Raw genomic sequence first — 23,197 nt, 5'->3', positions numbered from 1 at the left:
ACAAGGAGGATAGCTAACTGGTTTCAAGCAGCAAGAGCCAGGTATTTTTGGACTCAGGCAACAGCGCTGCAAGTGGCCATTTGGAAATTAGAGTGTTTGCCAGGATTTGATGGGGGTTGCATGGGGTGCCAACGCGGAGCTGCAGCTCCATGTCCGTAGGGCTCGCAGACGTATTGTGAGAGGGGCAGCCCTGGCTAGAGGCAGAGGGGGCTACAGGCGTCGGCCACGTAGGCCTTACCCAGTCAGGCTATACCGCCAGCAGCGCTCCTACCTAAACATGAGTGCCGCGCGATGTGTTAAAAGGCTCCGATTCCGGAAGGGGGTGATTGCAGAGATCTGCCACCTGCTTCGCCGAGATCTGCGGCCAAAGCTCAGGTGCAGGACGTCTCTGTCGGTGGAAGTGAAGGTGACAGTGGCATTGAACTTCTATGCCACCGGCTCCTTCCAATACGCTGCTGGGGACATAGCAAACATCTCCCAGTACGGCGCGCATCGCTGCATCCGCCAGGTGACCGAAGCACTGTTCAGAAGGAGAAGCCAATTCATCTCCTTCCCCATGGCCCTGGAGAGCCAGCATCAGCGCGCATTGGGATTTTCCAGACTCGGGGAATTCCCCTTGGTGCAGGGCGCCATTGACTGTACGCATGTGGCTTTGCGGGCCCCTCTGGAGCATGGCGAGCAGTATCGCAACAGGAAGGGCTACCATTCTCTGAATGTGCAGCTGGTCTGTGACCACAAGCAGCGCATCATGGCAGTCAATGCCAGCTTCCCAGGCAGCAGCCACGATGCCTTTATCCTGCGGCAGAGTACTGTGCATGACATGTTCCAGGCACAGCCTCCCCCAAGAGGATGGCTACTCGGGGACAAAGGCTATCCTTTGTGCACCTGGCTCATGACCCCGCTCCGCGCGCCCAGGACCGCTGCTGAAGAGGCCTACAACGAGAGCCATCAAACCACCCGCAACATCATCGAGCTAACTATTGGGGTCCTCAAGCAGCGGTTCCGCTGCCTTGATCGCTCCGGAGGAGCTCTCCAGTATTCGCCGGACCGGGTCTCCCAATTTGTGGTGGTTTGCTGCATGCTACACAACCTGGCTATCCGCAGGACTCAGGCACTGCCACCTGACGTTGGACCAGCACCTCAGGAGGAGGAGCAGGAGGAGCATGAGGAGGAGGAGGAGGAGGAGGAGGAGGAGCAGGAGTACGTTCCCAGGAGGGAGCGACCAGGGCCAAGGGCCGCACGACGCCACCTTATTACACGGTACTTCTAAGCCCCCTGTCAGGGAATGGCCAGGGGCCATGAGGGAAGATGAATGCAGCCGCTCCGCAAGCCCTCAGCCGGCGAAGCCAACAAACACTAAGAAGAACAACCATGGAGACTGCATGAATAAAGATAATTTTTTATTAAACAAAAATGAAAAGCCCTTCCCACATGAATCCCCAAAAACAATAAACGGGCCCCACAAAAAGCCCAACAAACGACTCACTCCCACAAACTGGGGAGGAGCCACTCCACCTTTATTGAAACCGGGCCTCAACGTCGGCCTAACGCAAAAAAAAAGCCCTCCAAAAGCACAACCATGGGCAAAATAAAGATGGCCACCGCCATATTAAAGGAAAGCTGGCCACACCCTCTACTGAGTGGCCCGCGAGGGCGAGACCTTGGCCAGCATTTTGCCTCCCCTGCCCTGCCTGCTGCTCCTTCGCAAGCTCTGCCCAGTGGCTGCTGCGAGGCTGGGGGAAGGCGCCTGAGGCTCAGATGCCCTTCCGCCAGATGCCGCTGGGGGGCGGCCTACACGGCGTTTGGGCCTCGAGGGGCCGTCTCCTGAGTGGCGCGCCTGAGCCTGGCCACCATCAGCTGCAGCCGCTTGCCCTTGACGCCCCAGAGGGGGAATGGCGGCGACGGATGGTGCAATGTGGGCCAGCTGGCGTCTGGGATGCGCTGGCTGGTGCTGTGGCGCGGTGGCACTCGGCCGGGCCCGCACTGCAGGATCCGCAGCAATCAGCCGACGGCCGGCTTGCTGGGATGGTCCAGCGCGGCGCCTGCCCTGGCGATGCCTGCCTGAGACAGCGCGTGTGGCAGCAGTGAGTGGCCCTGTGGTCCTGGTGTGCGCGTGCATCACATCCGCCAGGGTCTTGACGGCATCAGTTAGCATGCGGCCAGTCGCGGCAGTTGCTGCCCCGAACTCGCGCACACTGGTCGCCAGCGACTCGATGGCCTCAGGCATGCGCCCCACCACGCTCATGAGCTCCGTGTGGCGCCGGTCCGAGTCGTCGGCCATCTGATCGAGCTTCCGCACCTCCTCCGAAGTGAAGGTGTCCGGACTGGAGTCGCGACTCTCCCGCTGGGGAGGAGGGGGCCGAACTAGGGGACCCTTGCCGCGTTGGTGACGGCGAGTGTGCCGAGCAGCAGCACTCCCCTCTGATCCTTCCCCCCTTTGGGGGGAAGGCCGCGGGCCACGCGCACGGCTGCTGGGTGGCTGGACGCCACTGGTCCCAGAAGCTGCATTGCCCTGCGACAGTTCCTCCAGGCACTCGTCCAGTGAGGAGGTGTCGAGCATTTCCTCCTCTCCTGCGGGACGTGACTGTTCCCCCGAAGGTCCGGCTTGCTCCTCCTCCTCCTCCTGGTTGGAGGTGCTGTCACTGGCAGCCTCAGGGTCCTGGTCGTCACCAGCTGAAAGCAGGAATGCACAAGAGTAGCTTCAGAGTGAGGAGACGGCGTCAGCGAGGGAGTTAGGACTGGTGGGATTCAGCGCATTGGTGGGACAGTGGCAAAGGAGGTAGCTCGGATGGGCCAGTGCGACGCGAGAGGGCCAAAAGGCGAGGTCCTTACCATTGCCGGGCAGTGGAGGGTCGGATACACCGCACGCTGTGGGGACAATCACACGTGCTCCCATGAGCACACACACGCGCTCCTCCAGCCGAGTGAGCTTCTGCAGCTTGGCGCGGCCACCCCTGGCACGGGCCTGGTGATTAAACGCTACTTTAGCCTGCAAGAGAAAGGACGGGCTGTAAGTGCGCAGTGAAGCCCTGATGTAGTGTGCACTGCCTCCCATGGTGGAATAGCTTGGACAGAGTGAAGCCCTGATGTAGTGTGCACTGCCTCCCATGGTGGAATAGCTTGGCCAAAGTGTAGAGTGCCGAATGGCCATTTGATGCTCATGACTGTCCCAATGCTGCTGGCTGAGGGCTGGCCAAAAGGACTTTCAGGTCCCTTTGCCCATCATGTCAGGTGTACATGCAAGAATGAGGAGGAGACTGGAAAGGCTACTCACCCTCACAATCCTGGTCAGATCGTTGTACTTCTTACGGCATTGTGTGTGGGTCCTGGGGGCCTCGCCGGTGAACGTCACCCTCTGGGCGATCTGCTTCCAGGCTTTGGTGTAGTCGTGGTGGGTTGGATTCCTCCCACTGTCTGGAAACAAGATCTTGCGCCTCACCTCCAGAGCTGTGAGCATGATGTCCAGATCACCCTCTGAGAAGCGCAGGGCACGCTGACGGGCCTTCTCTGGCGTTGCCATGACTCCCTGGGGCTGAGCAGTAGTGTTGAGGCCTCTTTGCAAGGCTGCAGTGTGCAGGGCGTGGCAGCAGACCAATTCGTCCCTTCCCCCTTTAAGAGCTGGTCGGCACCACGGGGTCTGCTGTCAGTGCAAAAATGACCGCACCCGTGCTGCGCCCCGCCTGGGCGCTATCCCTCTGGACCGCCGGCTTAGCGCCTAAAGAGAGTAGTGGAACGCCTCTTTTAGCGCTCCACCAACCTCTTAGGGCGAAGCCACTGAATTCCCGGCAACGGGGCGCTACTTTGGGGCGGGCGCTAACTTCGGGCGGGCGCTAAGGTTAGCGCCCCAAAACTGCCTATACTGAAAATCTAGCCCCTAATTTGCAGGCTAACCAATCTGAAAACTCAGCAAAGGAAGAAAAAAAACAGGGATTTGGAAAGCCAGGAAATGCTGAGACGCCGATGGAAAAAGAGGGAAAAAAAAGAGAAACTTAGGGCTAGATTTTCAGTATAGACAGTTTTAGGGCGCTAACCTTAGCGCCCGCCCGAAGTTAGCGCCCGCCCCAAAGTAGCGCCCCGTTGCCGGAAATTCAGTGGCTTCGCCCTAAGAGGTTGGTGGAGCGCTAAAAGAGGCGTTCCACTACTATCTTTAGGCGCTAAGCCGGCGGTGCAGAGCGCAGCGCCCGAGCTCGGGCGCAGCGCACGGCAGACACTCTGGTGCCAGTGAGCTCTTAAAGGCGAAGGGTGCATGTGTTATTTTAGGAGGAGGAGGAGGAGGAGGGTTTATAGTGCAGGAGGAGTGCCCTTTAATTTGCGCTCCCCAGGGTGTGTTGCGTTCCATTTTACAAACGCTCTGGACGCCAGCCGCACAATGGGGCGGTCCGACTGAAGTTTGGAATCGGGGCGGCCAAAGGGCGTTGCACGAGGATGTGACGTCATTTTCTGCGCGCGCATCCGGGCGGCCGCTAAACTTTGCGCCGGCGCTAACGGCCAACTTAATTTGGGGCGGGGCGCAAACTGCGCTGCGCCCGGGCGCTACACGAATAGCGCCCGAAAATCACTTCTCTTAAGGCGCTAACTGCTGGCGCAAGCAACTGAAAATCTAGCCCTTAAAGTTTTACTGACATGGAAGTTATTAACATCTGTGCTGAGACAAATAAAACACAAGATTTGCTGAGTGAAAGGAACCTTGAAAAATGACTATGAATGTTTAAGAAGTTACAGTATTTCTTTTGTCTGATTAAATGTTCTTTAAAAGAAAGATTCTGTTATGTGTGCTTTAGCTCCACCCACTTCTCTGTGTTAAAAGCGTTTAAATCTTTTGTCTTGTCTTGGATTTTGGAAGTTTTAAGAATGTGCGAATAAGATTGTGCCCCAAGAATTAAAAAAAAACCTTTGAAATAATTTAAGTTAAGCTGGTGTGTAAAAAGTGAGAAGAGCAACAAAAAGTTTGTTTAACAAAAGATAGATTTTTGTACTTGCAGTGCAAACTGTACAATGTTACATTAAGTTTCAGTCTAAGATTTAACCTTGGAGTCGCGGTTGCTATGGTGAAATCTTCTAAAGCAGTTTGATTTGATTTGTTTAAATGTGAAAAACTAATTTTTCTCCAGTTATGTTTTTACAGTATTTTGGAAAGACATTTGAAGAAAGGACAATAAGAAATATGACGTAATTTACTGTTTTCTGCAAGAATGTGCTATTTTGTTTTGTTTTATCTGTTCTGTTCGTGTTTAGTTAAAGTGTGAAAACACAACTGTCTTTTTCGATCAGGAAAGTTTTTTTTAATTTACGTGAAGTGACGCAATTGCGCCTGATAATGTTTTGCTCCACCTTCTTAAAAACCTGCAAAGGAGTTAACCCTTCCCACTGACAGCTTAAGTTCACCAAGCAACAACTTTAGTATGAAATTTAAAGATATGGGACATTATTAAATTTAAGTTTCTTAATTTTAAGTTAATATTTCCCCACAATGATAGAAGGAAAATTATGATTTGATAAATGGAAGTTATCTTGTAAACTAATTGCATGATAAGGTGCAACATGAACTTGTACTGGTAGTGCTAGATTTAACCGATATGGCTTTACCTACGTGGTGTTCTAAGAAAACTCACTACTGAATGGGCTCCTAGGGTTGGTATTGGTAATACCGTAATGGCACCCCAAGCCCAAGGACGAGAGGTGTACCGAATACAGAATATTGGGGTAGTGTGGTAAACCACTGTTTGTATTCCACTGTGTACATGCCTGGACATGCCTCGGCTGACTCCTCCCACAAGTCCTAGTATAAAGGTGACTGCTCCCCAGCCCTTTGTATTTCTGGACCGGTCGACCACTCGAGGCAGACCTTCATTCTTTTGTTAATAAAAGCCTTTAGTTACTCTCTTAACTCTCAGTCTTTTATGAGTAATTGATAGCGCATCAATTTTATTAACAAAATTTTTATAATGGAGAAGATCCTCACACCAGCATGCCTGGACTTAGATCATCGGGAGGCGGACTCATCCACCAAGTTTACTCACTGGCTTAAGTGTTTCGAAAAATTCCTGACCGCCTCCGCAGCAATCAAATCGGACGAGGACAAACTGGATGTCCTGACCTCCAAAGTGAACCACCGAGTGTACTCGGTCATCCAAGACGCGACCTCGTACGCGGACGCTATCAAGCTCCTCAAGGACCAGTACACGTGCCCAGTGAACGAAGTGTACGCCAGGCACCTTCTGGGGAGTCGTAAACAACAACCTGGGGAATTGACCGTGGAATACCTTCAGGCACTGTCTGTGCTTGGCCGGGCCTGTGGTTGTAAGGATGTAAAGGCCGCCGTGTACACAGAGGAACTTATCCGGGACACTTTTGTAGCGGGCCACAGATCCAATTACACCCGACAGCGACTGTTGGAGCAGAGTGACCTCGACCTCAACAAGGCCTCTGAACTCGCACTATCATTGGATGCAGCCTACCGGGGCATGGATGCCTACTCCTCTGCACCGTGGACGCCGCGGGGAATGACAGCCTGGGACACGGTAGGACCGCCTCATAGCGCCGTGCCACCCCAGCCACACCCCAGCAACGGCCCAACTACCGCAGCAGTGTCCCAAGGCCAGACAGCAGTGCCCCAAGGCCAGAAATGCTACTTCTGTGGCCAGGCAAAACACCCCAGAGCACGCTGCCCGGCGAAAAACGCGATCTGCTCGGGCTGCGGGAAGAAGGGACACTACGCTAACGTCTGCAGGGCCAAAGCCACCCCGAACCCCAGCAGCGCCGCATGTGGGCCATGCAGGCCGCCATCTTGGGCCTCCCCGGCCATGTGCGAACCACCGGTACAGCAGCCATTTTGGACGCCTCCAGCCACATGGGGATCATGGACGCCGCCATCTTGGACGACAGCCGGAACGCAGCAGGCCCCCAACACCGCCTCATCTGATACCCGCAGCGACACACCGACCCCTACGCTGGCATCCGTTACACTGGACCAAGCGAGACCGCACCAGCTGGCCAGTTCCACAATGGACATTAAGGTAAATGGCCACAATACAATCTGCCTTTTTGACTCTGGGAGCACGGAGAGCTTCATCCACCCCGACACGGTGCGGCGTTGCTCTCTCCCAGTCCTGCCTGCGCACCAGCGGATTTCTATGGCCTCCGAGTCCCAGTCGGCGGACATCGGCGGCTACTGCGTAGTGACACTCGTAGTAGACGGGACCGTGTACGATCATTTTAAACTTCTGGTCCTGCCCGACCTCTGCGCTGCCGTCCTGCTGGGGTTAGATTTTCAGTGCCACCTTAAAAGTGTTACGATGGCGTACGGTGGACCCCTACCCCCACTCACAGTCCGCAGCCAGCAGCTCCCAAATTGCCCGCCGCGCACCAGGTGCAACCTCTCCACACTCAGAGTCACCCCCCCCCCCCACTGTTTGCTAACCTCAACCCCGACTGTAAGCCCATCGCCACAAAGAGCAGGCGATACAGTGCCGGGGACAGGGTTTTCATTAAAACCGAAGTGGAGCGGCTCCTGAAGGAAGGGATTATTGAGGGCAGCACCAGCCCCTGGCGAGCCCAGGTTGTGGTCGTTAAGACCGGCGAGAAGCAGCGCCTGGTCATCGACTACAGCCAGACAATAAATCGCTACACCCTGCTGGACGCCTACCCACTCCCCCGCATAGCTGATATGGTCAACCAGATCGCGCAGTACCGCGTCTTCTCGACCATTGACCTGAAATCAGCGTACCACCAGCTCCCTATCCGCCCTGAGGACCACCAGTATACTGCCTTTGAGGCAAACGGCCGCCTCTATCACTTCCTTAGGGTTCCCTTTGGCATCACCAACGGGGTCTCCGTCTTCCAAAGGGAGATGGACCGGATGGTAGATCAAAATGCGTTGCAGGCCACTTTCCCATATCTGGACAATGTGACCATCTGCGGCCGTGACTTGCAGGACCATGACGCAAACCTCGAAAAATTCCTCCGCACTGCCCAACTCCTGAACCTGACATATAACAAGGAGAAGTGCATATTCCGCACAAACCGCCTCGCCATCCTTGGCTGTGTTGTGGAACACGGAGCCATCGGCCCCGACCCCGACCGGATGCGTCCCCTTATGGAACTCCCACTGCCCCACTGCCTCAAGGCCCTGAAGAGGCGCCTAGGGTTTTTCTCCTATTACGCCCAGTGGGTCCCCTACTATGCGGACAAGGCCCGTCCACTGATCAAGTCCACCTCTTTTCCCTTGACGGCAGAGGCCCGCTTAGCCTTCCACCGTATCAAGGAGGACATTGCCAAAGCCACCATGCATGCAGTGGACGAATCCATCCCCTTCCAGGTGGAAAGCGACGCGTCCGACTTTGCCCTGGCCGCTACCCTCAATCAGGCGGGGAGACCCGTGGCCTTCTTTTCACGAACCCTCCAAGGCCCGGAGACCAGACACTCCGCTGTTGAGAAGGAGGCCCAGGCGATTGTGGAGGCTGTGCGTCATTGGAGGCACTACCTGGCCGGAAAACGATTTACCCTGCTCACTGACCAGCGTTCAGTTGCTTTCATGTTTAACAACAAGCACAGGGGCAAAATCAAAAATGACAAGATCTTGAGGTGGAGAATCGAACTTTCCACCTACAATTACGAGATCTTGTACCGGCCCGGGAAGCTCAATGAACCCCCGGATGCGCTATCGCGTGGCACCTGCGCCAGCGCGCAGATCGATAGACTGCGGGCCCTCCACAATGACCTCTGCCACCCGGGGGTCACCAGGTTCTTCCACCTCATCAAGGCCCGCAACCTGCCTTACTCTATTGAGGAGGTCAGGACCATGACCAGGAACTGCCAAGTCTGCGCTGAGTGCAAACCGCACTTTTATAGACCAGACAGGGCCCACCTGATAAAAGCCACTCGCCCCTTCGAGCGCCTGAGCGTTGATTTTAAAGGGCCTCTCCCCTCCTCCGACCGCAATGTGTACTTCCTCACGGTGGCATAGTGGTTAGCACTGTTGCCTCACAGCGCCAGGGACCCGGGTTCAAATCTGGCCTCGGGCGACTGTGTGGAGTTTGCACATTCTCCCCGTGTTTGCGTGGGTTTCCTCCGGGTGCTCCGGTTTCCTCCCACAGTCCAAAGATGTGCAGGTTAGGTTGATTTGGCTATGATAAATTGACCCTTAGTGTTAGGGGATTAAATACGTGGGGTTACGGGGGTAGGGTGGGATATGTGTCGGTGCAGGCTCAATGGGCCGAAATGGCCTCTATCTGCACTGTAGATTCTGTGATTCTGTGATTATTGATGAGTACTCCCGTTTCCCGTTCGCCATCCCCTGCCCGGACATGACCAGTGCCACGGTCATTAAATGTCTGAACGACCTCTTCACCCTGTTCGGTTTCCCCAGCTATATCCATAGCGACCGTGGCTCATCGTTTATGAGCGACGAACTCCGTCAGTACCTGCTAACTAGGGGTATTGCCACAAGCAGGACCACCAGTTACAATCCCCGGGGGAACGGACAGGTGGAAAGAGAAAATGCGACAGTTTGGAAGACCGCCCTGCTAGCCTTAAAGTCTAGGGGCCTTCCAACCTCCCGCTGGCAGGATGTGCTCCCCAATGCGCTCCACTCTATTCGGTCACTGCTCTGCACTGTCACTAACACTGCCCCTCAATGAGAAAATGTTTGTCTTCCCAAGGAAGTCCACATCGGGGACATCGCTACCACCATGGCTGACGTCCCCAGGGCCGGTCCTACTGAGAAGACACGTGAGGACCCATAAAACAGACCCCCTGGTCGAGAGGGTCGACCTCCTCCACGCCAACCCCCAGTATGCTTACATTGCATACCCGGACGGGCGGGAGGACACAGTCTCCATAAGAGACCTTGCACCCTCGGGGGCCGCAGTAACCCACTACTCACTACCACCCCCCCCCACGATCCGATATCCAGCCCCAGCAGACGGCAGGCCTGGGCCCCGCGACCCGCTCGACATCTACGAGGACGACACGCCTGTGCCACAGCCTACGCAGGACTCGACGCCGGAAGCTCCACTACCCCTGCCGTCGCCACGCCGATCACAGCGGCAGACAAGACCTCCGGAGAGACTCCAATACACTAACTTTTAATACACTTCACCCCGCCGGACTCAATTTTAAACAAGGGGTGAATGTGGTAAACCACTGTTTGTATTCCACTGTGTACATGCCTGGACATGCCTCGGCTGACTCCTCCCACAAGTCCTAGTATAAAGGTGACTGCTCCCCAGCCCTTTGTATTTCTGGACCGGTCGACCACTCGAGGCAGACCTTCATTCTTTTGTTAATAAAAGCCTTTAGTTACTCTCTTAACTCTCAGTCTTTTATGAGTAATTGATAGCGTATCAGGTAGTGAAAGACGGAATGCACATATCCCACATGTAATTAAAGGATAGTGATTGAGAGTGTAAGATTGAAACAGGAGAATTACACTACTGAATGAGAACTTGCAAAATGCTCTCAGGCAGTTTAAAAGAGCGGAAACAAAACTGGAAAAAAAATCAGTCTGAACTCGATGATCTGAAACAAGAAGAAAATAATTTGAACGACCGCTTACTAAATCTCCAGGTAGATTGCCAGACCAAGGAAGAACTGGTTTCAGACTTGGAGAATAAATTAATGAAGTTAAAGCAGAATGAAAATTCTCTTGCCTCCCTTCTAGCTGAGAAGGAAGATGCTTTACTTGAAAAAGTTGACAGGTTAAAGCAGTTTTCGGAAAACATTGAGAAAAGTCAGGCAACAATAGAGACCGTGGAAAAAGAAATGTTGAATCTTGAGAATAACTTTAAGCAACAGATTATGCTTTTAGAGAGCCTAATAGCTGAGAAAACCGCATTAGTGAAAGCACAACTACAGGAAAGAGCACTTCAGGAGAAAGAAATGGAAGAGATTAATGTAGAGCTAGTTACTGCTAAAAATCAGCTTGAAATCAAGCAGGCTGAAGTGGCCAGATTACAGGCAGAGGGCCAAGAGCTCAGGTCAAAGCTTAAATAGCAGCAAGTAAGACCCTGAAGAAGTATTCAGCCATTAGACGACTACAATCTTTCGATAAGATACCTGAAAGCCGAGAAAGGCTTGTATCGGATGGCATGGGTGGCATGATATTGAGATACCGGTATGAGTGTGCAAATGTGATTTGTTATGTATGAAGTAATTACCATCCAGGAATGTATGGTGAATCTGCACTGAAGAACGGGTCTCAGACATGCTCAGTTACTTGACAACAGCAAGACATGAAATGGTTAATGTGGCTCAGCAGAGCGAGACAACTTTTAAAGCATTGACACATACTCCATCGAGAAACTATCTAATTTATGAAACAATCAGAATAGAGTTAAACACACTGGTACCTGTTAGAGGGATTGAAATTGAAGTTGAAGTAGAGAGTTACGTGGAATCTGGATTGGGACAATTGAGGGCCAAGGAGAAATCATGTTTAGTAAGAAGTATCCACAAGATGGATACAAGTAAAAGAGATCTGGAGGATCTTTTAAATCCATGATTTGTTGCTTAGATGTTAAACTGTAATGTCGCTTGAAATGATTGTAAGACTGAATTTAACTGTGACTGTAATAATTGTGTTTTGTAGGTAACAGCGCGTGGGAAAAACCAGTACGAATCCAGTATGAGGTGGTTTTGGTGGTGCCTCCTGTATCACTACTACTGCAATTACCATGCTTTACGGGTCTAACAGGACCTGTCCCATCAACCAACACATTTTTAAGTATGAGCTACACAATTATGTGGCACAATTCGGATACTCGGATACGACATTCCCCTGTTGTTTGTGGGTTTCAGTGAGCTCATGATGCGACTGAACTCCTCCCTAAAGCATTTTTATGTTTTGGAGCAAGACAACTCGAGAATAGATATTGAAATTGACAGCATAGGGGACAACTCACATTGGTGGGATATTGGGCTTAATACATCAGCACACCCTTAGGTTCGTATTATTTCACATGCTCTGGTAGCTATCCAACTTGTAATGATAGTGTATTTGATATATGTAACGTGTGTAGTAAGACTTTGATACATAAGCCAATTGGGTACTCATGCCCATGACTGACAAGCACTAACAAATTAATTGAGCACACCGAAAGAGAAGATCCGAAGTAATGTAGAGGAGACCCCAGGTGGGGTAACATCAGGAAAGATAGAAAAAAACAGAGGATATCCCAGGCGGGGCAGAATTGGAACACCGGAACAGTGAATTGAATTTGAGTAAGGGGTCAGAGGTTGCTCCTCCCCCTCAAAGGAATGGACTGTAAGGAAGGGAGAAATCTTTAAGACTCCCTACTAACTAACGCCCAAGTTGAGAGTGCAATAAGAGCTAGCTAGATTAGTCAAGAGCCGATTGTGAGAAATCAATAAGGATATTTCCTTCTCAAAGAAGGGAATTGTAAGAAATAGCTGTTAGATTCAAAGATGGGTTTTAATTCTTAGACCAGGGACTGACAACAGGCAAGCGGAAAAAGATAGCATATATGCCAGCAAGGTCGAATATCAAGCATCAAAAGACAAATAGAAATGATAAGGGAATGGTAAAATGCAAGGAAACAGGGAGGATAGCACCTGCTAGATAACAAGGAGCCACGAAGCCATAAAATGCCATTGAAGAATCTTGACAAAACACTCCTCAGAAAGATAAGAGGGCGGCCTTGTACAATAGGATGGGGATCAAATTGTGTGTTTCTGTTGATTAAATGTGCTTGCCACCAGGCGGCTGCTGCCCCGCGGCCAAGACGCCTTGCAGGTCACCGCAGACCGTTTTTACATCTTAAAGGGGCATGTTATATTTAGTTGCTAGATTGTTTTGTACCTTTTTACTTTTTAATTTTTACCTGAATGTATTTTTCAAAGCCATAAGCTGAGGGGAGCTCCTCCCACTTTTTAAGATGCACTAATTAATTTAAGATCATGAAATCAATTAACTTATTAAAATCAGGCTTTTACTGTGGCCACGTAAAATCCTGGTTGATGTAAATTTGTGCAAAAGCCACTGATCCGGACAGTGGCAAAACACAGCAATGATTGATTATATTTTTAATCTGACTCTTTATTTTTATGATTCAATTTTTGAAAGAATCAAAGGGGGGAGTGTTAGGGAATATATATATATATATTTTAATAACATAGATTTTAATATGATTAAAATCTAATGATTTAAAGAAATCTGAACGGTGTGATGTATCAGATCCAATCACAGCTGGTAACGTCACATCGGCTGACTTAAAAAGTGAGAACAATGAAAATGCTGATTTAGCTTAAACTGTGAAAGTGCTGATCTTAGCTTAAAACTGAAAGTGATGATTCTGCTTAACTAGAGAACAAAGGAATGATTGATGTATCAGAGATCCAATCAGTGTGATGTAGTTGAACCAACCATAGCTCTACATGCATGCTGCTGAGCCAATGGTAATAAAGGGGGTGGGTACATCTGCTGCTGTATAAAAACCAGCCATTTTGAATATGATGTTAGTTGGATAAAGGAAGTCAAACAGTGTAAATCAAGTGATGCAATAAATCGACTATTTAAAACTTACCACCGGACTCACAAACTTTTATTTTAGTGTGTTGACCTCAGATCAGTGTGGTCCACTGAAATTACCTCGATCGAACAGTCAGTCTCTCATTGTGTTCTTTCAGTGTGGAGCCCCAGATGATGATGTCATCAACATAGACCCGTACTCCTTCCAGACCTTCAATTATGTGTTCCATCGCTCTATGAAAGATTTCAGATGCAGATATTATCCCGAAAGGCATTCTGAGGAAACAATACCTGCCAAATGGTGTGTTGAAGGTACAGTATTTGGTGCTCTCTTCATCCAGTTTTAGTTGCCAAAATCCTTGTGAGGCATCGAGCTTTGTAAAGTATCTGGCACCTGACATTTCACTGGTGATTTCTTCTCGCTTGGGAATCTGGTAGTGTTCCCGTTTTATGTTTGCATTTAAGTCCCTTGGATCCATGCATATTCTTAGATCATTGTTCTTTTTCTTTACACATACCATGGAGTTAACCCAGTCTGTTGGCTCTTCGACTTTCCTGATGACTCCTAGTGTGGTCATTCTGTCCAGTTCATTCTTGAGCCGGTCACGCAGGGGTGCTGGAACTCTTCGTGGAGCATGTACCACTGGCTGAGCATCCCCCTTTAGCTGGATCTTGTAAGTGAATGGTAGAACTCCAAATCCTTTGAACACATCCTGGAAATTATTCACTACAGAATCCACCGAGTCATCTGGTCTGCTTATGGCACAGTTTATACTGTAGACTCTCTTGACCAGTTCTAAGTCCTCACAAGCTTTGTCACCCAGTAGTGAATCAAGTCTTTCAGCCACAACAGAAAACATGAGATGATGCACTTTGTCTTTGACTGTCACTTTAAGCCTGCATACACCTAAGCTATCTATTTTCTGTCCATTATAGTCCTTCAGTAGTACTGACTTTTTCTGTATTTTGGCCTTTTCTTTCATATTGTTAATGTCACTCATACTGATTAAGTTTGCTTTTGCCCCAGTGTCTAGTTTCAAGGCAACTAATGCTCCATTTACCTGCAGTGGGATCATCCATTTGTCCTCTTTTACTGCATTAACATTATGTTCAGCATTGTCCATTTCTGAGGGCTGCACATTTTCTGTATCCTTTTTGATATTGTCACATGACACCATTCGTACAAAAAATGTCTCACTTAAATCAGTGTCCTCAATTACATTAACTCGTTGCCCTTTCTTTGTTTTTACTTTTGAAAAGCATTGTTTGGCAAAGTGATTCTTTCCATTACACTTTGTGCATATTTTTCCAAACGCTGGGCATTGTCTTAACTGGTGTTTGTAACCACAGCGTTTACAATTAAAAATTTCATCCTCCGATTGCTTTTCATTTCTGTTCTGCCCACGTTTCTTCCCCTTGTAGGACACAGCACCGACAGCAGCATTATCACTCGTTACAATCGCATCATTATTGAATTCACTGAAAGTCTTCACGTGCTTTCGAGCTAGCTCGCTGGCTTGGCATATTTTCACCGCATTTTCCAAATTTAGTTCGGTTTCTCTCAACAGGTGTTCCCTGACTTTTTTTATCATGAATACCAAACACAATCTGGTCACGAATCATGGATGCTTTGAGCTCAGAGAAATTACATGTCTGTGCTTTCAGTTTCAGATCAGTTATAAAGCTATCAAAAGTCTCATTTTGCTGCTGTGTCCGAGAACAGAAGATGTATCTTTCATAGGTCTCATTCTTTTTGGGAGAGCAATGTGCATCAAATTTTTTTAGCACATCTTCTAATTTTTCTCTGTTCTCCTCTGGATTAAATACAAATGCCTGTGGGCCTGCAACCGTAAGCAGCAACGCTATCTTCCTTGCGTCTGGCTTCGTACCGAATCCGATGGCTGCAATGTAGAGTTCGAATTGTTGTTTAAAAGTCTGCCAATTGTGGTCGATATTTCCTGTGAGTTTCAAACGCTCTGGTGGCTTCAAATTCTCCATGTCGCTTTTCACAATTTTTAGCAGATCTTCACCATCCTGGTACCACCTTATGTTCATTAATAACTAGACATTCTTATTATGAACACAGCTAGCTTTTGCTAGACACTTTTATTGAGCACATGTGGACTAGGTACAGTATCTGTAGAGGCATCCTTCTTGACTGCTGCCTTGTGGGTAGCCTAGTGCCTCATGGGTAATGTAGTCTTAATATACATACAGCTATATACAGCTCTACGGCTCCACCTAGTGTCCACTATAGAATGACATGTTATTGATCATTACAAGGGTTAGATGAAGTAGGGTGGGAGGAGGCTCGTGCGGAGCATAAACACCGGCATGAATGACCTGTTTCTGTGCTGTAAATACTATGTAATACATGAGCCTCCTCCCACCCGACTTCATCTCACCCTATCAGCATATCCTATTCTTTTCTCCCGCATGCATTTATCTAACTTCCCTTTCAATGCATCTATGCGATTTGCCTCGATTACTCTGTTCTGCAATGGCTCAACCACTGTTGTGGAAACAAAAATAAACTGGGGGCCAGAAAGAGGAAACCCCTTCCATTATTAAAGCCTCTGGGATTGACTGTTAAAAGAGAGCTTTCTCGCATTGAGAAGTTTGTGAGCAGCCTCCTGCATGTTAATCCAAGGCTCGCACGGTCACGGTCTGATTGAGACCCAGGACTAACTAAAATACAAAAAGATTTAAAGCCTAAAAATGACACTGAAGGGCAACTAGGGGACAGGTGAACAATGTCGCCTTTGCCAGTGACACCCACATCCCGAGAATGAATACTAATAAAAAGGAAATGTGATACTATTCTGCAAACACTTCACCGGTAAGTATCGGATTATTTTAAACCGGTCAGAGTAGCAGACGGGCAGAATTGATCTGAGCGCCAATATTGCACAGCCTAATTTCCAGGGTTTAAAGATTAGCCACAATTGATTTCTTCAGTCAGAGTTCACGCCTCCCTTTGCCACAACCCAAAAAGACACAGGCCCCTGAAATTCTGTGGTGATTCTGCCGGCTCCCACCCTCACTCTGGCGGAAGTATCTCTTCCCCTACCCCAGAGAAACAGGGCGCACGGCTTCTTTCAGCCGTTCGCCGGGAGTTGTGACGGTCTCTCGCTGGGGTACATGTGCAAAGTGTGTGTGTGTGTGTGTGAGCGTGTCTGTGTGTATAAGTGTGTGACAGAGTGTGTCTGTGTGTATAAGTGCGTGTAAGAGTGTGTCTGTGCGTATAAGTGTGTAAGAGTGTGTCTGTGCATATAAGTGCGTGTCTGTGTGTATAAGTGTGTGTAAGAGTGTGTCTGTGCGTATGTGTGTGTAAGAGTGTGCGTATAAGTGCGTGTCTGTGTGTATAAGTGTGTGTAAGAGTGTGTCTGCGTATAAGTGTGTGTAAGAATGTGTGTGCGTGTAAGTGTGTGTAAGTGTGTCTGTGCGTATAAGTGTGTGTAAGAGTGTGTCTGTGCGTGTAAGTGTGTGTAAGAGTGTGTCTGCGTATAAGTGTGTGTAAGAATGTGTCTGTGCGTGTAAGTGTGTGTAAGAGTGTGTCTGTGCGTATAAGTGTGTGTAAGAGTGTGTCTGTGCGTATAAGTGTGTGTAAGAATGTGTCTGTGCGTGTAAGTGTGTGTAAGAGTGTGTCTGTGTGTATAAGTGCGTGTAAGAGCGTGTCTGTGCGTCTAAGTGTGCGTGTGTATAAGTGTGAGCATGCCATACAGTAGAAATGCAAAAGGATAGATAAAAATATGACCGTGTTTCCCATCAGATTACTACATTAATTTGGGCGTCAGAGACACAGAGGTGGTTAATGATTCCCATCACATACTGTGCTTATTGATTTTGTACCACAGTTTTGCAGTTGGTGCCTCAGCACCATGATTCCTCATGTTGAACTAAATTGCAGCCTAAAGCTACTGCTGGTGCAAGTCCTGTCCTAGCTGAGATATCCTGTCCAGCTTGTCTGGCCGACACCATAGCCTCCTTTTATTTGCTGTGACCTCAATACTCATGCATACCCCTTTAGTGCTGTTCTTTTATGAATATGAGGACATAATCCAGACTGACACTCCCAGTGCATTACTGAGGGAGTGCTGCACTGTCGGAAGTGCCGCCGTCTTTCGGATGAGACGATAAACCGAGGCCCCGTCCGCCCTCTCAGATGGACGTAGAGGATCCTGTTTCGAAGAAGAGATGGGGAGTTCTCCCAGGTGGTGCATCGGCCCGGGTTAGTTTTGTGGAGCACTGTTGATTCTCCTGGCCGAGGTTGAAAACTGACTGAGCCGTTGGAAGAACTAACACCCACCTTTAAGCTGCTCTTTTTGGGAGCAATGTCACATGGTCCTTTTAAAATTCAACCTGTTACAAATAAATCTGATTAGCTAGACCATCCTTCTTGATTTATTCCATCTAGTTGTATAGATTTTCAAAAGGAAAATCTTTAACCAGGGAGCAATAATGACAATATCAGTAGAGAGTTTTAAAATCTCATAGATAACCATCTATTTATTTGAAATAACAACAGAAAATGCTGGAAAAACTCAGCAGGTCAGGCAACATTCGTGGAGAGAAATTTGAGTTGACGTTTCGGGTCGGACCCTGCTTCAGAACTGGAAAGAAAAGAAACTAGATCAAAGGCAGGGCTGCGATCAGACAAAAGAATAAAAGAAACAAAAGAAGTAAAAGAGATTAGAAGCTAGACGAGATGGTAATAGGCTGGGATTAGGTGTAAAGTGTACTGGCAGGGCAAAAGATAGCTGCCAGGTGTGAGAGAGAAACAAAAGGAAAGGGGGGGGGTGGAAAGGAGTGGAACAATTACAAGAAAAAATGAAATGGGGGCCGAGCTTATGATCTGAAATTGTTGAACTCGATATTGAGTCCGGAAGGCTGCAGAGTGCCTAATCGGAAGATGAGGTGCTGTTCCTCGAGTTTACGTTGAGCTTCCGTGGAACAATACAAGAGGCCGAGGACGGCGAGGTCAGAGTGGGAATGGAGCGGTGAATTAAAATGACAGGCGACCGGAAGCTCGGGGTCACCCTTACGGACTGAACGGAGGTGTCCCGCAAAGCGGTCACCCAATCTGCGTTTGGTCTCCCCAATGTAGAGGAGACCGCAGTCTGATTTGCACTGGCTCCTGTCCATTATCAGTTCAATTGGTATTAGAATTGTGGTGATTTATTGTGGTTGGGATGAGCTACTCGTGGATAATACAGGCCTCCGTAATTACTGCAGTTGCTGCTTCACCAGAGGTGTGCCCCAAAATATTGCTGCACACACCGCGATCTGGCACAATCATTTTGCAGCTAAGCTGGCTCTTTCATGCCACCAACTGTCAGTGGACTGAGAGTAACCATTAGTCAAAGTGGTAAGTTTCAGCCAAGCAACAGTGACTGCGTTATCTCCTCACTAATCCAGGTTAAACTTTAATCCTGGCTAAACTGAGAAATCTTTATTGTGTAGTGGCCTTTTCTTGAAGGACATTTTCATTTGGGTCATGGACGCTGGAAATCCGGGTCCGTCGATGTACGATGAGGTACAGTATAGTCAGAATCGGGGGGGGGGGTTTTGGATTATTTTTTTTAAAAACCTCACCCTTTTCTTTTAAAAATAACTTGAGAAAACCGGATGAAAAGCCAAGGTCCAAAGTTCAGATCAGCACCGAGGTTTGAAACCTCGTAAGAGAGAAAAAGAAAAGAAAGACTCGAGGGGCCTACTCCTGCTCCTAATTCGTGTGTTTCTCCAGCGTCTTTCACCACCTCAGGACGTCCCAAAGTGCTTTACAGCCAATGAAGTACTTTTTTGAAGTGCAGTCACTGTTGTAATGTAGGAAACGCAGCAGCCAATCTGTGTAGAGCAAGCTCCCAAAAACAGCAACGTGATGATGATCAAATAATCTGTTTTAGTGATGTTGATTGAGGGATAAATATTGGCTCAGGGACACTGGGGATAACTCCCCTGCTTTTCTTCGAAATAGTGCCATGGGATCTTTTACATCCACCTGAGAGAGCAGACGGGGCCTCGGTTTAACGTCCCATTTGAAAGATACAGCACCTCTGACAGTGCAGCACTGAACTGGAGTGTCATCCTAAATTCTTGTGCTGGAGTGGGACGTGAACCCACAACCTTCTAACTCAGAAGACTAAGAAAACTACCCACTGAACTACGGCTGACATTCAGTCTGTCTCTGCTGCAAAATTCAATGATGCAATGGTATAATTGCAGAGCGAGTTAAAATACATTTTTTAAATTAACAAAAAAAGTAAAAGTTTGACAGGTGAATCTGGAAACTGTAAAGTGCCAATCAGCTAGGTCCTGTTTATGTCAGTGGATCAATATTCAGTGTAAACGCAGAGACCGCAAGCAGGAACTTGCTGTGACCCTGTCTTGATATTATTGCAGTAGAAAGCTGATGCGATCGTGTAAATTGGTGGGATTTTTTTTAATGCCAATTACCACGCATTAAATTCTTGCTTTAAATGCATTGTGCAGTTTCCGTTATTCTTTCTTCCTAGGACCCAGCGATGCTGAATGTCCGCTCGCTGAAGTCTGTGCTGCCGGCCTCCGTCAGAAGTTTGATCCGAGCCGGCCGGCTCCGGGGCGCGGGCACCTCCGCGGTGTCCCAAGGTACCGGGCGCAGTTAGGGCGCAGCGATAGTCCGCCCCCTACCCGCGTAGCGCCTGCGCAGTCCGCCACACCAAGCTGTGCTGAAAAGGCCGCAGCCAGTAAGGCTGGCTACTTTGTCTTAATTCTCTTTATCAGGTCTCATTGCACAATCACACACAGCTTCCCCAGCCCAGGTTTGGTTGTTTTATAGGGGAATTTTTAACTTAAACTGACTGGGCGGGAAAACCACGGCATCGGGTGCAATGCCGGTTTTAGAAACATAGGCCTAGAAATTCAGTGGGCTTTGCGCCCAGTTACCGCCCAAAGAGGGCTTTTGCGCCAGTCTGCAAACTTCGGGCGAACTTCATTGACGCGCTAATTGCGGCGGTAGCCGTTAGCGCTGCGCCGCCACCGATGACGTCATCGGTGTGCGCAGCGCCCCGGTTCCGCCCCGACACCGGCCCGACCCCCATCTTCAGTAGCGGCCGCCTCTTCCGTGGCGGCCGCTAATAACATTCGGAGACCGGGTCCGTACAGCAGCCTTAGTGGGGCGCTTTAAGGTGGAGGTGCGGCCGGCCGCTTTTTCGGCGGCCGCCTGCCCGCACCTCCTTCCCCAGCCTCCTCCACCGCCCCCCCGCGGCATTGCCGGCTGGTTTGCCGGCACTCGCGATCGGGGCTCTGGCTGCTGCAGGCACCTCCCCCTTAAGAGAGGGAGGAAGGCCTGCAGTACCGCAGCCTGCCGCTCCGCTGCGGGTGGCGCTGCGGCCACCAGCGCGCCGATATTCAGTTTCAGTGCCCCAAGCGGGGGCGGCCACACCCTTGAACAGCGGCCGTCCTCGACTTTGGGCGCTGAAACTGAATATCGGCTGGGCGCGAGTGGCTCCGCGCCCAGCGGTAAATTCTGGCCACCAGCGAGCTGGCGGGGCTATAGCTAATTTCTAGGCCATAGAAACATAGAAGATAGGAGCAGGAGTAGGCCATTTGGCCCCTCGAGCCTGCTCCGCCATTCAATGCGATCATGGCTGATCATCCAAATTCAGTACCCTGTCCCTGCTTTCTCCCCATATCCCTTGATCCCTTTAGCCTTACGAAATATAAATGCACTATGTGGGAAATCAGGGATACTTCCTGTGTCCCTGACGACCATGTGTGCGGGAAGTGTATCCAGCTGCAGCTATTGGCAGACCGCATTGCGGCGCTGGAGCTGCGAATGGATACATACTGGAGCATTTGCGATGCTGAGGACGTCGTGGATATCACGTTTAATGAGTTGGTCACACCGCAGGTAAAGGCTGCACAGGCAGGAAGGGAATGGGTGACTGCCAGGCAGAGTAGTAGGCGCAGGCAGGTAGTGCAGGGGTCCCCTGTGGCCATCCCCCTCTCAAACAGATATACCGCTTTGGATATTGTTGGGGAGGATGGCTTATCGGGGCAAGGCAGCAGCAGCCAACTTCCTGGCACCATGGGTGGTTCTGCTGCACAGGACGGGAGGAAAAAGAGGGGTAGAGCTATAGTAATAGGGGATTCAATTGTAAGGGGAATAGATAGGCGTTTCTGCGGCCGCAAACGAGACTCCAGGATGGTATGTTGCCTCCCTGGTGCAAGGGTCAAGGATGTCTCAGAGCGGCTGCAGAACATTTTGGAAGGGGAGGGTGAACAGCCAGTTGTCGTGGTGCATATAGGTACCAACTGTGGTAAACCACTGTCATACCTGTCTGTGTCTGTATGTGTATTCCACTAGGTACAGGTCTGGACATGCCTCGGCTGACTCCTCCCACTATTCCAGGTATATAAGTGACTACCTCCCAGTCCCTTAGTATTCTGGACGGGTCGACCACTCGAGACAAGACCTTCATTCTTTAGTTAATAAAAGCCTGATTGTTACTCGCTCAACTTCAGTCTTTTGAGTAATTGATGGCGCATCAATTTTATTAACTAAATTTTTTATAATGGAGAAGATCCTCACACCAGCATGCCTGGACCTGGACAGTCGGGAAGCGGACGCTTCCACCAAGTTTGCTCACTGGCTCACGTGCTTCGAGACATTCCTGACTGCCTCCACTGCGGTCGAAACGGATGCGGACAAACTGTCTGTCCTGATCTCCAAGGTGAACCACCGAGTGTACTCAGTCATCCGGGATGCGACCTCGTACACAGCCGCCCTCCAGCTCCTCAAGACCCAGTACACGCGCCCTGTGAACGAAGTATACGCTAGGCACCTTCTGGGGAGTCGCAAGCAACAACCTGGGGAATCGACTGAGGAATACCTCCAAGCACTGTCCGTGCTTGGCCGGGCCTGTGGGTGTAAGGCGGTAACGCCCACTAAGTACACGGAGGAACTGATCCGGGATGCCTTCGTAGCGGGCCACAGGTCCAACTACACCCGACAGCGACTGCTGGAGCAGAGTGACCTCACCCTCGACAAAGCCTCCGACATCGCACTAACGCTGGACGCAGCCTTCCGGGGCATGGATGCCTACTCCTCTGCACCGTGGACGCCGCGGGGAACGACAACCTGGGACACGGTAGGACAGCCCCATAGCACCGTGCCACCCCAGCCACAGCCCAACAACGGCCCAACTACCGCAGCAGTGTCCCAAAGCCAGACAGCAGTATCCCAAGGCCAGAAATGCTACTTCTGTGGCCAGGCCAAACACCCCAGAGCGCGCTGCCCGGCGAAGAATGCAACCTGCTCGGGCTGCGGGAAAAAGGGACACTACGCCAGCGTCTGCAAGGCCAAAGCCACCCCGAACGCCAGCAGCGCCGCGTGTGGGCCGTGCGAGCCGCCATCTTGGGCCTCCCCAGCCATGTGCGAACCACCGCAGCAGCAGCCATCTTGGACGACTCCAGCCACATGGGAATCATGGGCGCCGCCATCTTGGACACCAGCCGGGACGCAGCAGACCGCCAACCCCCACCCATCTGATACTCGCAGCGACACACCGACCCCTACGCTGGCCTCTGTGACGCTGGACCAAACGAGACCGCACCAGTTAGCTCGGTCCAAAATGGACGTTAAGGTAAACGGCCATGCAATAAACTGCCTTTTTGACTCCGGGAGCACAGAGAGCTTCATCCACCCCGACACGGTGCGGCGTTGCTCTC

At 50.1% G+C, this 23,197-nt stretch overlaps 1 protein-coding gene across 6 annotated transcripts in view; it reads left to right on the top strand.

The window, feature by feature from the left end:
• Window positions 1-16,140: 16,140 nt before the first annotated feature.
• The window catches only part of LOC147109047 (D-glutamate cyclase, mitochondrial-like), a 103,173-nt gene continuing 96,116 nt past the window's right edge, over window positions 16,141-23,197 (top strand). For 2 of the 6 annotated variants that reach the window (XM_086002613.1, XM_086002612.1), the window contains exons 1-2: window positions 18,920-19,022; window positions 20,002-20,113. In XM_086002613.1, coding sequence (XP_085858739.1) covers window positions 18,984-19,022; window positions 20,002-20,113 — 151 coding nt within the window. In that variant the 5' untranslated portion in view covers window positions 18,920-18,983. Of the gene's footprint in view, window positions 16,326-18,919; window positions 19,023-20,001; window positions 20,114-23,197 lie in introns of those variants that run through there. The other 4 variants (XM_086002611.1, XM_086002609.1, XM_086002610.1 and 1 more) reach the window with 3 other exon arrangements.

This window comes from Somniosus microcephalus, chromosome 12, assembly GCF_052327205.1.
Source record: "Somniosus microcephalus isolate GS21.2 chromosome 12, FLI_Smic_1.0, whole genome shotgun sequence".
NCBI lineage: Eukaryota > Metazoa > Chordata > Chondrichthyes > Squaliformes > Somniosidae > Somniosus > Somniosus microcephalus.
The sequence above is the reverse complement of the archived record's forward strand: the minus strand, read 5'-3'. Positions and strand labels throughout refer to the sequence as shown.